The 17,218-nt window shown below is 48.4% G+C and overlaps 1 protein-coding gene across 3 annotated transcripts in view; it reads right to left on the bottom strand.

The window, feature by feature from the left end:
• rhpn1 (rhophilin, Rho GTPase binding protein 1) overlaps nt 1–17,218 on the bottom strand; it is a 140,798-nt gene that overhangs the window by 17,801 nt on the left and 105,779 nt on the right. For all 3 annotated transcript variants that reach the window (XM_072468217.1, XM_072468218.1, XM_072468219.1), the window contains 4 exons: nt 11,267–11,386; nt 6,288–6,482; nt 4,324–4,400; nt 1,438–1,584 (listed from right to left, as the gene is read on the bottom strand). In XM_072468217.1, coding sequence (XP_072324318.1) covers nt 1,438–1,584; nt 4,324–4,400; nt 6,288–6,482; nt 11,267–11,386 — 539 coding nt within the window. The remainder of the gene's footprint in view (nt 1–1,437; nt 1,585–4,323; nt 4,401–6,287; nt 6,483–11,266; nt 11,387–17,218) is intronic.

Raw genomic sequence — 17,218 nt, 5'->3', positions numbered from 1 at the left:
ATGTGGTTATCCTGCAGCTTAAGAGCATGCAGAGAGGGATGACCAATGGTAGTGGACGAGTGGAAGTCGAAACTTAATGCACAAAAGTGTGAAGTAATTCATTTTGGTGAGAAGTGTGCAGAGAGATAAAATAAAACAGGAGCAATTCTAAAGAGGGTGCAGGAGCAGAGTTTGCATATGTGTATAAATCATTGAAGGTATTGGTGGAAGGGTCGAGAACCAGAGGGCACAGATTTAAGGTAATTGGCAAAAGAAACAACTGTGACATGAGGAAAATATTTTTCACGCAGCTTGTTAGGATCTGGAATGCACTTGCTGAGAGTGTGGTGGGAGCAGGGTCAATTGAGGCTTTCAAAACAGAACTGGATCATTATCTGAAAAGGAAAAATTTGCAAGCTATAAAGACAGGGGAGTGGCATGAGGTGAGTTGCTCCTTCAGAGGGCCAGCATCTAGACGACAGGCCAACATTCTGTGCTGCAGCCATTCCACAGATTAGGGGCACAACTCTCCGATCGCGGGACAGTGTCTGCGCCGTCGTGAATGCCGTCGCGTTTCACGACGGCGCGAAACAGGTGCGGGCACTAGCGATTCTGGCCCCATAGAGGGCCAGCACGGCGCTGGAGCGGTTCATGCCGCTCCAGCCTCACTTTCTGCTACGCACTGGGGGCGGCGCCAACCCGTGCATGCACAGTGGCGACGTGCAAACTCGCGCATGCGCGGTGGCTTTACGGAATGCAGCGGCCCAGACGCAACATGGAGCGGGGGTTCCGGGGCTGGACGCGCAACAAAGTAGGCCTGTGGGCTGGGGGGGGTCAGAAGAGGCCTGCCCGCTGATCGGTGGGCCCCCATCACGGGCCAGACCCCATCGAAGGCCCCCCCCCCCCCCGGGACGGAGCCCCCCCCCCCCTTACAGGGCGCCCCCGACCCTTTGCGCAGAGTTCCCGCCGACAGCGACCAGGTGTGGACGCCGCCGGCGGGACTCTGCTTTTTCCGCGCGGCTGCTCGGCCCATCTGGGCCAGAGAATCGACGGCCTGGCCTCGTACATCGGCCCGCGATCGGCGCAGCGCCGAACACGCCGCCGCAAATGGCGGCAATTCTCCGCACCTCGGAGAATCACGTGCCGGCGTCGGGGCTCGGTTGCGGCGATTCTCCGGCCCGGCGCGGGGCTGGGAGAATCGCGCCCTAGATGTGTGGATGAAGGGATAAGAACAAGGGATATTGGAATTGGGAGGGTAAATATGACGGTTTGCTCACATGAAAGATAACCAGCGATACAAGTTAGTTGAGATGAATGGCTAGCCTCTGGTGTTGTATCCGCTGTGCATTTTTACCAGCTTGGTTCATTTTTTGAAGTCATTCTCTTTTTAAAGATTGTATAAATATGGAGATACAAAAATGATCGTATCACATGTAAAATACAGCAATGTATGCCTACATCTGCAGAGCCATCAGGGACAACTCCTGCGATAAGGACAGGTGAATCTCCACGTAGAGTAAATCCAAATCCTTTTTCACTTTTCTTTAGGTGAACTTCTGTAGCTGGGGTCCATCGGTTCTTGGCAGAGAAAACTGACAAAGGCCCCTTTAAAAGGAAAGAAGGCAAAAAGAAGAAAAAAGGAAAGATATATTATTTATAAATGCACTTTAGAGTGATCTCTGATCACTGTTTAGGTACATAATGCCATGAGATGAAGTTGCTCACATCCATCTTCCTTCTGTCTGTTCAATGCATGACAAATGTTACAATGACCTGTGCAACTAATGATACCACTAACAAAGTTCTTTATTCACTTCAATGGATACGATTTACTGCTCCATAGCAGGGATGGGCAGATAATCTAGAATCCCAGCTACATCTTATAGGAGACAACTGAATGAAAATAAAAAAGTAATTTTTCCAATATAAAAAGAAATAAAAAGCTATCCACAAAAGCAGTATAATGGGACAATATCTCACATTAGAGTTTTCTGTGCCAAAATTTAGAACCATTTGCTGTGCCAAAATTTGGAACCATAGGGTAGAATTGAATCTTTGCCACTGGAGCTCACCCGTTGACATGAGAACCGGCAGGAACCGTTGAGGAAGGCTTGCCATATCACTTCCCTTCCGTTGAGGAAAGCCACCTTACCCAATGTCTCAATCAGGCTATTGAACGAGGGGCCCTGCTCTTCCCATAGAGTCACTGGTGCCTCAATGAATGTGTGAACGAATTGGAGTGACACATTTACTGAGAATTTCCTCTACAGATTTTACTTCCAAAGCCAGCAGGCAAGTGCTAGGTTTTTCACCTGGCCTCGGTTTAGACATGACATCCCCACCCCACCAGGTAAAGAACACCCTAGAGGACCAGAGGTGGGTGATCCTCCTGTTCAGAAATGATCGCAAATAGAAACATTGCTCTTCAACCAGGGTGATGAAAGCCATGTGCAAGAAGCCTTACCTGGACACTTTTTCCATATGTCTCCACTACCTACAAGACTCTATAGAGAGACCATTGCCTTGGCAGCATGGAAACGATAACTGAATGATCCCTGGTCAGCCATGAACATTCATCCGGGAGGATGGAGGTTTCGGGTCCAGCCAATTGGGTGCCCCTTGGAAGCATTCTATCTCCCTCCCTTCACCCCTGCCTCTGGCTGCAGCCAACAGCAAATGGTGGGATCTCAATGTTATGAGTTGGAAACAAACCTACCGCAATGCAGGTTCACCACAGAGAGGTCGTCACAGGTTGACATCCAGTTGCTTCAATTATTAGGGTGTTCCTTTAGTCTGTCACTTGTGCTGACCTTGAAATTCACCCAACTGAAAATACCCTCCCTAATCTCATTGACTAACTTGTGTGGACAAAGACAGTTTTGGAAAAATGGTGCATGTCACCTTTCCAAGTTACTCCACTACCTTCTTCTTGGGCAGTTCTTCAGGGTCGAGGATGACCTCCTCCACCCCGGGAGGTAGTTCTGCGGTAGCTGAACAGTCCAATCGTGGATCCACAGACGCTGGAGATGATGGGTACCTTCGCAGATGCATTTATTTAGGGATACTTTCAGAATGCTCTTGCAGTGTTTCCTCTGTTCTCCTAGTGATTGCTTGCCAATGCAGAGCTCGGAGTACAGCACTTGATTTGGGAGTGTTGTGTCAGGCATGGGGGCAATGTGGCCGGCCCATCATAGCTGGCCGAGCGTGAACAGTGCCTCGATAACAGAGATATTAGCCACGCTGGTACGCCTATCCTGTCAGTGGATCTGCAGGATTTTGCGGAGGCAACGTTGGTGATATCTCTCCAGGGATTTGCGGTGTCTGCTGTACATTGTCCATGTTTCTGATGAATGCAGGGGGGTGGGGACCACGATTGCTCTGTAGACGATGAGCCTGGTGCTGGATTTGAGTTCTCGGTCTTCAAACATTCTGTTCACCAGGCATCTGAAGAGTGCATTGACGGGTACATTGGACTCAATGCTGGATTTCATCGCCAACGTCTGTTTGTGCCGAGAGAAGGCTCCCAAGGCATGGGAAATGATCCACATTGCTCAGGGGCACATTGTGGATCTTGATGATTGGGAGGCAGTTCTGTGCGACAGGAGCGGGCTGGTAGATGACCTTTGTTTTCCGGATATTTAGTCTGAGGCCCATTCTCTCATATGCTTTGGTAAATGCGTTGATGCCTCTGTGCACACCCACAGGCGTCGTCTGCATAATGCAGCTTGGACAGAGTTTGGGATGGTCTTGCTTCTGGCCTAGAGGCGGAGGTTGAACAGTTTCTCACTTGTCTGGTAGGTTAACTCCACTACAGCAGGGAACTTCAGGGTGACGGGGTGGCGTGTTGCTGCAAGGAAGATGGAGAAGAGCCTTGGTGCGATGAAGCAGCCCTGTTTGACCCCAGCTTGCACACATTTTGGGTCTGTGGTGGTTGCGTTGGTGAGGATCTCAGCTTGCATGTCATCATGGAGCAGGTGGAGAATGGTGACAAAGAGGATGTTCCACAATCCCTCACAGTTGACAGAGTCGAAGGCCTTTGCGAGATCAAAGAAGGCCACGTACAAAGGTTGATGCTGCTTTTCCTGGATTTGTCACCCGTTGAAGATTATGCCCGTTGAGCCTCTTGGTAAGCTGAAGTTGCATTGGACTCAGGGAGGAGCTCTTCACCTCTCTCCCTTTATCCCTGCCTCTGGTTGCAGCCAACGGCAAATGGTGGGATCACAGCGTGATGAGTTGAGAACAAACCTACTGCAATGCAGGTTTTTACTGACCACATTAAGTGGGAAACGAGACATCAAAAATAAAAGCATTAATTTGTTAGTGAAAGATGAACATTCTACTTACCAGTCTGTGAAAAATATCTGTGACTTTCACCTTGGAGAAGTTTGGAGTTTTAATATCTGGTTTCTGTTGTGTTTTTGCTGCAAAGGAAAATGAATGTTTAACTGGTGAATTTAATTTGCTTTGCTAATAGAATGTGCAGTAGACCGAAATTGCTTCTTCACTCCCCAGCCTTCAAGAAAATGACTCAGTGGGTGATCGTCAGGGGACTCCATGGTGCTGTCCTTCTGCTTCTGAGAACCAGTTTCAATTTTGGAAAATTATGGGAAACCTACTCTGCTGATTGGTTGAACTCAATCCACACAATATCAGCTTGATCAGGTTCAATCTAGAATTCTACCCACAAAAGGCTGAGAATGTTGGATGAACTGAAATTTTCAGCATTGAGATTGGCAGATTTTTATTAGTCAAGGATATCAAGGGATATAGATTAAAAGCAGAAAACTTGAGTTGGGTGCAATCAGACATGAACTAATTGAATAGTGAAACCATCTCAAGGGGCAGAATGGCCTTCTCCTATCCTTATGCAGTACCATGGACCGGTTACCAATTGGGTGCCCATTGGAAGCCATTAATTTAGTCCTAAATTAACTATTAGAGCAGAAGTGTGGGAATTTTTAAAAAAGTTCATTTATAGGATGGGGCATTGCTGGCTAGGCCATTTATTGCCCATGATATGATGGTGGCGAGCTGCCTTCTTGAATCATTGAAGTCCCAGAGGTGTAGGCACAGTGCTGTGGGAGGAATTCCAGGATTTTGACCCAGCAATGGTGAAGGAACAGCGATACATTTCTAAGACAGGATGGTGAGTGACTTGGAGGAAACATCCAGGCGGTGTTCGCAGGTGAATGGGGATGAGAAAAATATCAGCTGTCATTGAATGGCAGAAGAGACTCGATGGGCCGAGTAGTCAAATTCTGCTCCTATGTCATGGTCTTATGGTGTCTGCTGTCCTTGACGTTGTAGATAGTAGTGGTCATGGGTTTGGAAGGTGCTGTCGAAGCTTTGTTGAGTTCCTGCAGTGCATCTTGTAGATGGTACACACGGCTGCCACTGTTCATTGCTGGTGGAGGGATTGAATGTTTGTGGAAGAGTAGCAATCAAGCTGGCTGCTTTGTTTTGGATGGTGTTGAGCTTCTTCAGTCGGGTGGAAATCACATTGACGCAGTAAGTGGTGTTTCTCTCGAAGTGAAATACATACTTGCACTAGAGTAGCTTTATGCAGTATTTGATACTTGCCCTAATGAGTTAAAAAGCACACTGATGCATTAAAAGTGTCTTTTACATCAGAAGAACCATTATTTGATATTATGTGTCGCTGGCAGAGTGGTAAAGCACTGAAAGCAACACTATTATTTTGGTTTCTTTGTTTTATTTATTCTCAGGGTGTGGGTTGATACTGGCACAGTCACATTCAATGTTCCTCAGTTGCAGTAAGGGGCTTGCTATGTCACAGAGTATTAACAGTCAACCATGTTATGTGTAACTGAAGTCATGCGATGCTCAGACTGGTATGGCAGTTTCCCTTCCCCAGAGGGCAATAAGCAGGTGAGATTTTATGAATCTGTCTGCTTACATGATCATTTTTCTGTTATGAACCTGCAGAATTCCATTTCAGCTCACCATAGTAAAATGTGAATTCTGATTTGTATCATAACAAACACAATGGAACACACAACCTCTCCAGGAACCTATGGAGTTAGGCTCTAGAGCTGTTGAATTCAGATATCGTTCTCTTAAAAAAGGGGCTGGTTTAGCACACGGCTAAATAGCTGGCTTTTAAAGCAGACCAAGGCAGGTCAGCAGCGCGGGTTCAATTCCCGGACAGGTGCCGGAATGTGGCGACTAGGGGCTTGTCACAGTAACTTCATTTGAAGCGATTTTCATTTCATTTCATTTTTCATTATTTGCTGGGCTGAACTGTCTTAATATTGCAGCACATCATCAATATAAAAATATTAACTTACGATGAATTTCTGGAGCTTCAACAGTATCAAAAAAGTCATCCTCATGATCGATTTCAGAGTACTTCTTCAGTGATCGTTTGTGGACAAGAGCTAGCACCTCCTGCAGGATATCCATCTTCCTCAGAATCCGACAAAGACCGTGAATCCTCATTGCTTCCTCATGCTTAATTATTGCTTTCTTCAAATGTGCCTTCCCTATGAAAATTAAAGTGGGGGGTAAGGATTAAAGAGATAGTCAGAAGAATATTTATTGCTGTGATTACTTAAATCAAACAATAATTCTATTAGTGATATATTAGGTTCATAATGGTCCTTTCACCTTAATGGATTCAAGTTTGAACCCAATTTTGACTGATATAACAGACTTTCATTCCGTTTAAAACTTAGGGCTTAGGAATGCTGAAATTAGCTTTTGGAAGACTTGACCTGGTTTCTGAAAGTCACAAAGTATCAATAGTCTGGTGTAAATTTTGCAAATGGATTCAGTGAGGCTAGAAATAGGACTGTGTGAAAATAAAAAATTACAATATGATTCAGGACATAGGTTCATGCCACAGTCCTAATCATGCTGAGCCCCCAATTGCCACCATAGAATATTGGGAACAGAAGGGTGAGATTGCAATCAGGGACACAATTAACCCCAAGTCTTAATTAAGTTCTTTCTGCTAATTGGCTCCAAATGAGTGTTGCATTGCAAGAGAATGGAAGATAACATGCTGTTAATGAATTATATATTTAATCAGTTTTCAAATGCCACCAGGCCAAGCAAAACCCATTTATACCCATTTGGAAACAAATGGACACATCAGCGATAAGACAGCATGGTATTGTGAAGGGGAGGTCATGCCTCACTAACTTGATCCGAGTTTTTTGAGGAGGTGACAAAGATAATTGATGAGGGGAGGGTGGTGGATGTTGTTTACATGGACTTCAGTAAAGTCTTTGACAAGGTGCCTCATGGCAGACAGGTACATGGGGCGGGATTCTCGGATCCTGAGGCTAAGTGTTGACGCCGTTGGAAATGCCGTCACGTTTCTCAATGGCGTCAACATGGCCTCAGGATCAGCAATTCTGGCCCCTACAGTGGGCCAGCATGGCACTGGTGAGGCCCACGCCGCTCCAGCTGCTGATCCTGGCGTCAACTGGGCGCTGTGGGGTCCGTACATGCACAATGGCACCGGCGGCAAAGCGCGCATGCGCAGTGGCTCCCTTCTTTGCACCAGCAAGAAGGCCCCCAGCCCGAGACACCGGCCCGCTGATCGGTGGATCCCGATCGCGGGGCAGGCCACAACGGAGGCCCCCCCCAGGGCCGATCCCCCCCCCCCAACCACAGGTCGCCCCCTGGACCCTTCCACGCCCAGGTCCCGCCGGCTGAGAGCAGGTTCGATCGGCGCCGGTGGGACTCGGGTTTTTTGTGACAGCCTCTCGGCCCATCCCGGACCGAGAATCGGTGGGGGGCTGCGTAGAGCGCCCCCCGACCGGCGCCGCGCCGACCACGCTGATTCTGTGCTCTGTGGAGAATCGCGTCCCAGCGTAGGGGCGGCTTGCCGGTCGTGAGGATTTTCCGGCCCAGCCCCGGGCTGAGAGAATCCCGCCCAAAAGGTGAAGTCACACGCAATCAGAGGTGAGGTGGCAAGATATATACAGAACTGGCTCGGTCACAGAAGGATAAGGGTAGCAGTAGAAGGGGTGTTTTTCCTGAATGGAAGGTTGTGACTGGTGGTGCCCCACAGGGATCGGTGCTGGGGCCTCTGTTGTTTGTAGTTTACATAAACAATTTGGAGGAAAATGTAGCTGGTCTGATTAGTAAGTTCCCGAATGGACTGGCAGATAGTGTTGAGGATTGTCAGAGGATACAGAAGGGCATAGATAGGTTGGAGACTTGGGCAGAGAAATGGCAAATGGAGTTTAATCCGGACAAATATGAGGTAATGCATTTTGGTAGGTCTAACATGGAGGGAAGCATAGGTTACAGGGCAACGTTTAGTGGAGGTGTGCGAGGCAGGTTGTTTTTAAAATTTTTACACAGAGGGTGGCGAGTACCTGGAACACGCTGCCAGGAGAGGTTGTGGAAGCAGATACATTAACGGCGTTCAAAAGGCATCTCGACAAATACATGGATAAGATGGGTACAAAGGGATACGGCAGGACCCCAAAATCAGTCCACTGCTCCTGAAACTCTCATCTATAGTTTAGTCACATCCAGACTTGAACATTCTCATATATACATATATGTAAAGGGCACGCTATTTATCCTCTAAACTTCAGCTTATCTGAAACACTGCCATCCACATACCATTATCAATGACCTACATTAACTTCCCAATACTTCTAATTTAATATTTGCATCTTTGTGATGAAATCTCTTCATCTCTACCCCTCCAATCTGATTTTGTTCATCTTTATGAACACCCTCTCCTTTCCTGCCCCCCCGCCCCCATTCAATAAACTTCTTCCAACTCTAGTCTTCATAACCCCACTTTTGTTCAGTTTCTGGGATTCCCTCCCCAATTCTCTCTCTCTCTCCATCTCCTACTTTTGACCAGGTTTTTGGTCATTCCTTCTAATATGTATTTCTTATTGTTCAATGCCCATTTATTTCTAAGACTTCAGTACCAGGTGATACTTTCTACATTAATGTGGTGTAGAAGTTGTAATCTGAGAAGGTGTATTCCACAGTACAACGAAAGAAATACTTAGGCAGATGAGATATTAAACTGAAATTCCATTTCTCAGTTGCAGTGATTTGAAAATTCCAAAGACCCCATGGCAATATCTGAAAACCTGTCCTATTGTCCTAGCCATACCAAAAATAGGGCATTCATTGCACTGCTGTTTGTGGGATGCTGCTAGGACAAAATGTCAAATCACGTTTACATACAAAACAGTCATTGCACATCAAAAATTAATTCATTCTGTGCAAACTTATGAGTTGTTTTTACATGATAAATTGCAAACATACGGGGCTGGATTCTCCGTTGCGGCAGCAGCGCACCCATGTCCAGGGATTTCCCAATGGCGTGGAGCTGCCCACAAAGGGAAACCCCATTGGCTGGCTTGCGGGATGGAGAATCCCGCTGCCGGCAGGGGCGTGTCGCGGTCCGGAGAATCCCGCTCATGGAATTACTGCTACTTATGACTTCAGCAGAGAGCTGGGCAATTATGCCTCATGTTCAATAGACTCAGCTTTCCAAAGTTTTTTTTTTTAACAAGTATTTTTATTAAGGTTTTGCAGAATTTTTCATAATAAAACAGTAGTAACAATAATAACAAAACAAACTACGAGTGAACATTAACATCGTGCAAAAAGAGAATATACAATAACAATTAAATAGACATTTCCCCACGCGACTCAGTCTTCCCACACCATCCCAATGAAGCACTCACCCCCCCCCCCCTACGGATTGCTGCTGCTGCTGACATGTTACTTTTCCCCGAGAAAGTCGACGAACAGCTGCCACCTCCGAGAGAACCCTCGCGTAGACCCTCTTAAGGCAAACTTTATTTTCTCGAGGCTGAGAAACCCAGCCATGTCGTTAACCCAAGTAAGTCTCTACACTCAGGGGCTTCGAGTCCCTCCACATTAATAAAATCCGTCTCCGGCTACTAGGGAGGCAAAGGCCAAGACGTCGGCCTCTTTCACCCCCTGAACCCCCGGGTCTTCTGACACTCCAAAGATCACTATCTCTGGACTCGGCAACACCCGTGTGTTAAGCACCTTGGACATTGCCCTCGCGAACCCTTGCCAGAACTCTCTGGTGGACCTGGCTTGCGGGGCTGCTCTTGCATCTCATACAACTGTCTTCTACCCTAAAAAACTTGCACATTCTCGCTGCCGTCATGTGTGCCTGGTGGACCACTTTAAATTGAATTAGACTGAGCCTGGCACATGATGAGGAGCAATTAACCTTGCCCGGGACCTCTGCCCAGACCCGCTTCCAACTCCTCACCTAGCTCCTCCTCCCACTTGCCCTTGAGCTCCTCCACCGGGGTTTCCTCCGCCTCCTGTAGTTCCTGGTAGATATCTGACACCTTCCCCTCCCCCACCCAGGTGCCGGAGACACCCTGTCCTGTATCCTCAGTGGCGGCAGCGTCTGGAAAGGCCACTACCTGTTTTTTCAGGAAGGCTCGTACTTGCAGATATTTAAAGGCGTTTCCTGGCGGCAGATTAAATTTCTCCTCTGGCGCCTTCAAACTGGGAAAGTTTCCGTCGATGAACAGATCTCCCATCCTTCTGATGCCTGCACTCTGCCAGTTCTGGAACCCACCATCCATCCTACCCAGGACAAACCTGTGGTTGTTACATATCGGGGTCCAGACTGACGCTCCCTCCACCTTCTTGTACCTCCTCCACTGTCCCCAGATCCGCAGCGTCGCCACCATCACCGGACTTGTGGAGTAACGGGTCGGCGGGAACGGCAAAGGAGCCGTTATCAAAGCTCCCAGACTAGTACCTTTACATGACGCTGCCTCCAGCTGCTCCCCACGTGCCCCCCCCCCCCCCCCCCCCCCCCCCCCCCCCCCCCCCCCAAGTTGCCCATTTCCTAATCATAGCTAGATGGGCTGCCCAGTAGTAGTTGCGAAGGTTCGGCAGCGCCAACTCCAACGCCCCCCCCCCCCCCCCCCCCCGACTGCGCTCCAACAGCGATCTCCTTACTCGTGGGGTCTTATTCGCCCACATAAAGCCCACAATGATCCTACTCACCCGCTTAAAAAAGGCCTTAGGGATGAAGATAGGGAGGCACTGAAAGGCAAACAAAAATCTGGGGTGGACAGTCATTTTCACGGTCTGCACCCTCCCTGCCAGTGACAGCGGGAGCATGTCCCACCTTTTAAAGTTCCCTTCCATTTGTCAGCTTTCCGAAGTTAATAGATTTATTAAATTAACTTAGAATAAAGATAACATTTAGAGATACAGGTGTAGATTAACATATTACAACAATATATGGAAATATTTGTCTTGCAAAATCATTGCATACCTAGTTTACGTCGCTCTTCTTTATCTTTCAGTACTGTGATTAACGAGGGACCCTCCGGCATTGTCACATGTAATTGCTGAAGGGCCTTCACTTGTTCACTTTCTTCATCGTCAGGACCCACTGAAAAAAATATGCAAAACAATCCAGTTTAATCTGTTTTATCTTTCCAATTCTCCCTGAAGCAGAGATTTCTCCCCAGTTATTCAGCACTTACATGTCTATTTATTCACTGTCCACTTAGGCTGAAACTAAGTGGCATTCAATCTCAGCATTTTATTTGAGATTTAGCCAAGCTTCAGCCCATATCCAGTCCATCACCAAGACTACCTTTTCACCTTTGGAACATTACCTGCTACCTACCTGACCATTACTCAAATAATTATAATCTCTTCATGACTCCAATGCACTTCTTGCCAGTCTTTCATCCTGTTTGCACATCGATACCAGCTAATCCAGATGCTCTCCGCCAGAGTCCTCGCCTGCACAAAGCAGCACACTTTCATTGTAGCCTTCTTCCCCAAGCTCCACTGTCATCAATTTCAAGACCTTGTACTTGTCAATGCCCTACAAGGCCTCAGCTAACATATTTTGGATTTTCTCCAGTCCTTACAACACAGAGCACATCTGCTATTCCAAGGATTCTGAATTAAGGTTTTTTACATACACCAGAGGACAACCTTCCAGAAGAGCATAACAAATAGTAGTCGCACTTCAGCCCTGTTCCACCATTAGTGCAATGGCTGGACTTCCACCTCAATTCCACCTTGCCTGACTACCCCACTCCCTTAGTATTCAAAAATCTATCAGTCTGTCTTGAATAGACTCAATAACTGAACATCCACTGCCCTCTGGATAGAACATTCCAAAGATCCTCAACCACTTGAGGGAAGGAATTTCTTATCGCTGTGCTAAATGGCTGATCAATTTTCAATCATTATATCTGTGTTTCTGAAATTCCCCTGCCATCATGCTCTCTCTTGCTTTAAAAAGGACTCTTTCAAAACTTCTCATTTAACATGCCTTCAATGTCTCCCATTATGTGCCTACACTTCCTACCTTTTCAGTTTGTAAATTCTCCAGGGATATTAGGCCATAACTTCCATCCAGCGGCGTAAAGCGATGGTCCACTGGAATTACAAGGGTTTAAATCACACTTACCTGCTCTGGAAAACTTTGTTTCAACTTCCTACGGCCGGGGTGCTTGGGACCTGCAGTCCGCCTAGGCCCCAGTGCAGTCTAGCATCAGTGGACTCAGAAACTACACCCCTTTTTGCAATGCATTAGCTGCCACAAAGTAGGTAGTTTAAAGGGACAGTGAAATTGAAGTCAGGGAGAAGATAAGTCCCAGCTAAGTGGTCGGGGAGACATATGGTTGGAAGGGTAGGGAGGAGTCAGGTTGGGGGGGGGCGAAGCAGTGACGGGGTAGATTGGGTCAGTGGGGGGGTGGGGGAGTGTCAGGTCAGGTTGGGCGAATCAGGATGGGGGGGGGGGGGGGGGGGGGGTACAGGCCAAGTCGGTGAGGTGATGTGTACAGGTCGGGGGGGGGGGGGGGGGGGGGAAGAGAACCTGTGCCCTGTGGGGCTCCAACTGAGTGTTCAAAATACTTAGAAGTGGTTTTATTTCTTCTAACTCTCTGAGTAATTATTAGCGTTACACTGGCAGAACCATCCAAACTTATGATTTAAATCGCTATGTTGGATGGATCCCAGTGCAGCGCAATTTTCCAAGGGAACTTAGCATTTCTGGACAAATCCTGCGTAAACTCTTACCAGGGAACTTCGAGAGGGAAGATGCTCATCTTTGGAATACTCCCCTAATCCCAGATCCCTGCAACATCAGTTTAAAATTAGCTGCCTGGTGGAGTTCAATAGGGACTTGTGAGAGCAGTATTCCCACTGTAATTCTTTTGGGTGAAGGCTACACACATAACTCAGCAAAAATGCAATTGTTATGTTTTGTTTAAATCAGCAGCTTGGAGAAGTTTTTGAGAGAGCTACATTTTTCTCTCCATCCATTTGTTTTTTAAAATAATTTCATGGACTATGGACACCAATGGCAAGACCAGCATTTGTTGCCCATCCCTAATTGCCCTTGAACTGAGTAGCTCGCTAGGTCATAGCAGAGGGCAGTAGAGTCAATCACATTACTTTGGCTCTGGATGCAGGTCAGACTGGGTAAAGATGACAGGGTGGGGAAGTGAATTTGGTTGAAGAATTCTTTCAAAGGGCTGTGCAGACTCAATGGGCCAAATGGCCTCCTTTTGCATTGTAGAGATTCTATAATTACAGAGGTTTTGGTCTGTAATAGTTAAAACTATGAAATGCTTAGCAAGAAGCCCAAGTTATAAAGTGAATTCAAAGCAATAAACAGAAATGTTTAAAAGTTCTGCCTTGCTTGGATATTAAGTTAGAATTTTGAAGAATTTTTACATACACTAAAATATAGTGATATCACGATATCATGTCTTGGAACACAAAGATAACAAACTTATATGTTTTTTAAAATGCTAATTCAGTTGAACCAGGTGGTCAGGTTTTTCAAACTTTTTTTCCCGGGACCCACTTATACCAGCCGGCGGACCTTCGGGGCCCACGCCGACCAGCGTTCGTGACCCATGCCAGCTGACCTTAGCGACCCACGCCAGCCGACCTTCGCAACACACCATTATTGATTACCTTTAACGTGGTAGGTGAGCCTGCTTGGTCCTTGCGGTCTCACTTGCTTTGTATTTCAATGTTACATTTCTGCTTAAGATTTCAGCTGATGATTTAAATTCTTGTGGCATCCTTTGAAAAAAATCAAGAAGTTTTTCCTCGAACTCGCCTTTGAAAATGCCTTTGAAGATTTGAGGGTTTTAAACTTATTTGCCGATACTTCCTTGCATAAAACACACACATGGGCTTTGCGTCCTGATTTGCATTGGCACAATTAAAGCCATACCTCAAGAAATCATCTTTATACTGGTTTGTTCCCGATTTCAGCTTCTTCTTAATTGTTTGTTCACCAGAGGCCCCGGCGCTCTGGATACAGCTCACACCAGCACTGCTTTGTCCTGTCGTGGACTCTCCTGTGAAACTCTCTCCAGCAGAATAAATTGTAAGAGCCTGGCCTGTGTGTGTCTCTGGCCCTCTCTTATTAAAAAATAATCCATTTTCAGTTCTTCACATTGTCCTGTTGCTTGTTTGCTGGCAGCTACAAAATGGAGGAATCTTTCCTCCATGATTTCACGCCCAAAGCACGGATGTCCAGGGCGTGTACAGTATAGGTGCTGGGCGCGGGATCTTCTCTCTGCCACTGCCTCTGGCAGAATTTAAGGCCAGTTGCAGTTGTCATTCTTGTTTACTTTGCAACTTTATTTCCAATACCTGATTTTTCCAAGTTTATCACCTTTACTAATTAAATATTTCCACTGAACATGCACATCCTTATATTTACACGCAAACTTTGTTTTAAATATATCTCCATTTCTTTAAAAATTTTAAAAAGTATAGAAAATCTTGTTTTTAAACTTTACAAACAATGACTTCAGACAAAATGAAGTAACTTGTCAAACACATACAACGTTGAATATTTCTTACTGGTTCCACTGCATTGCACTATCCAAACATCCAAGTAATCGCCTTCTCCATTTTGACCAAAATCACTTACTTCCTGGTTTCCAGAGAGTGGTAACACAAAGTGATGACTGTGTAGGTTTCTTCCAGTGTTGACATGTGTCAACTATATTGACGGGCCTCGCTTGATCGGTATTCCTCGCCGTCAAACCTCTCACTGTCCAGTAGCTGCACCTGTCATCAGATGCATCCACCCCAGTCACAGACTGCTGACCACTTCCCAACCAGTACTTCACATCATGGGAGAGTGCAAGCGGACGTTGTGCCGGCCACACGGAGCCGCAGGTCGCACACTGCCAGTGGTGGGGGACAAGCCGAGCAGTGTGCAGAGGACGGGCACCAGAGCGGAGCTCCATGCTGGGGCCACCACTGTTAGCATCGTGCGTCCACATGGACACCAGTCAGCCTCAGTCTAGCTCTCCTCCCTCCCCCCTGGCAATGCGTGGTGACCAGCAAACAGCCTGGGAGGGGGGGGGGGAAAGAGAGAGAGAGACACACACACACACACACACACACAGACGGGGCGAGAGAGACACACACACACACACAGACGGGGCGAGAGAGAGAGACACACACACACACACACACACACACACAGACGGGGCGAGAGAGAGAGACACACACACACACAGACGGGGCGAGAGAGAGAGACACACACACACACACACACACACACACACACACACAGTCGGGGCGAGAGAGAGAGAGACACACACACACAGACGGGGCGAGAGAGAGAGACACACACACACACACACAGACGGCGCGAGAGAGAGAGACACACACACACACACACACAGACGGGGCGAGAGAGACACACACACACACACAGACGGGGCGAGAGAGAGAGACACACACACACACAGACGGGGCGAGAGAGAGAGAGACACACACACACACACACAGTCGGGGCGAGAGAGAGAGACACACACACACACAGTCGGGGCAAGAGAGAGAGAGACACACACACACACAGACGGGGCGAGAGAGAGACACACACACACACACACACACAGTCGGGGCGAGAGAGAGAGAGACACACACACACACACAGACGGGGCGAGAGAGAGAGACACACACACACACACACACACACACACACACACACAGACGGGGCGAGAGAGAGAGAGACACACACACACACACACACACAGACGGGGCGAGAGAGAGAGACACACACACACAGACAGACGGGGCGAGAGAGCGCGCGAGACACAAGACAGAGAGAGCGCGCGAGACACAAGACAGAGAGAGCGCGCGAGACACAAGACAGAGAGAGAGCGCGAGACACAGACAGAGAGAGCGCGGGACACACAGACAGAGAGCGCGGGACACACAGACAGAGAGCGCGAGACACACAGACAGAGAGCGCGAGACACAGACAGACAGAGAGCGCGAGACACAGACAGACAGAGCGCGCGAGACACAGACAGACAGAGCGCGCGAGACACAGACAGAGCGCGCGAGACACAGACAGGCAGAGAGAGCGACACACACAGGCAGAGCGAGCGACACACACAGGCAGAGAGAGCGACACACACAGGCAGAGAGCGACACACACAGGCAGAGAGCGACACACACAGGCAGAGAGCGACACACACAGGCAGAGAGCGACACACACAGGCAGAGAGCGACACACACAGGCAGAGAGCGACACACACAGGCAGAGAGCGACACACACAGGCAGAGAGCGACACACACAGGCAGAGAGCGACACACACAGGCAGAGAGCGACACACACAGGCAGAGAGCGACACACACAGGCAGAGAGCGACACACACAGGCAGAGAGCGACACACACAGGCAGAGAGCGACACACACAGGCAGAGAGCGACACACACAGGCAGAGAGCGACACACACAGGCAGAGAGCGACACACAGGCAGAGAGCGACACACAGGCAGAGAGGGGGACACACAGGCAGAGAGGGGGACACACAGGCAGAGAGGGGGACACACAGGCAGAGAGGGGGACACACAGGCAGAGAGGGGGACACACAGGCAGAGAGGGGGACACACAGGCAGAGAGGGGGACACACAGGCAGAGAGGGGGACACACAGGCAGAGAGGGGGACACACAGGCAGAGAGGGGGACACACAGGCAGAGAGGGGGACACACAGGCAGAGAGGGGGACACACAGGCAGAGAGGGGGGCACACAGGCAGAGAGGGGGGCACACAGGCAGAGAGGGGGGCACACAGGCAGAGAGGGGGCACACAGGCAGAGAGGGGGGCACACAGGCAGAGAGGGGGACACACAGGCAGAGAGGGGGGCACACAGGCAGAGAGGGGGGCACACAGGCAGAGAGGGGGACACACAGGCAGAGAGGGGGACACACAG

This window comes from Scyliorhinus torazame, chromosome 11 (assembly GCF_047496885.1).
Source record: "Scyliorhinus torazame isolate Kashiwa2021f chromosome 11, sScyTor2.1, whole genome shotgun sequence".
NCBI classification, from domain to species: domain Eukaryota; kingdom Metazoa; phylum Chordata; class Chondrichthyes; order Carcharhiniformes; family Scyliorhinidae; genus Scyliorhinus; species Scyliorhinus torazame.
Note: the sequence above shows the minus strand (reverse complement) of the source record. Positions and strands in the feature narration are given on the sequence as shown.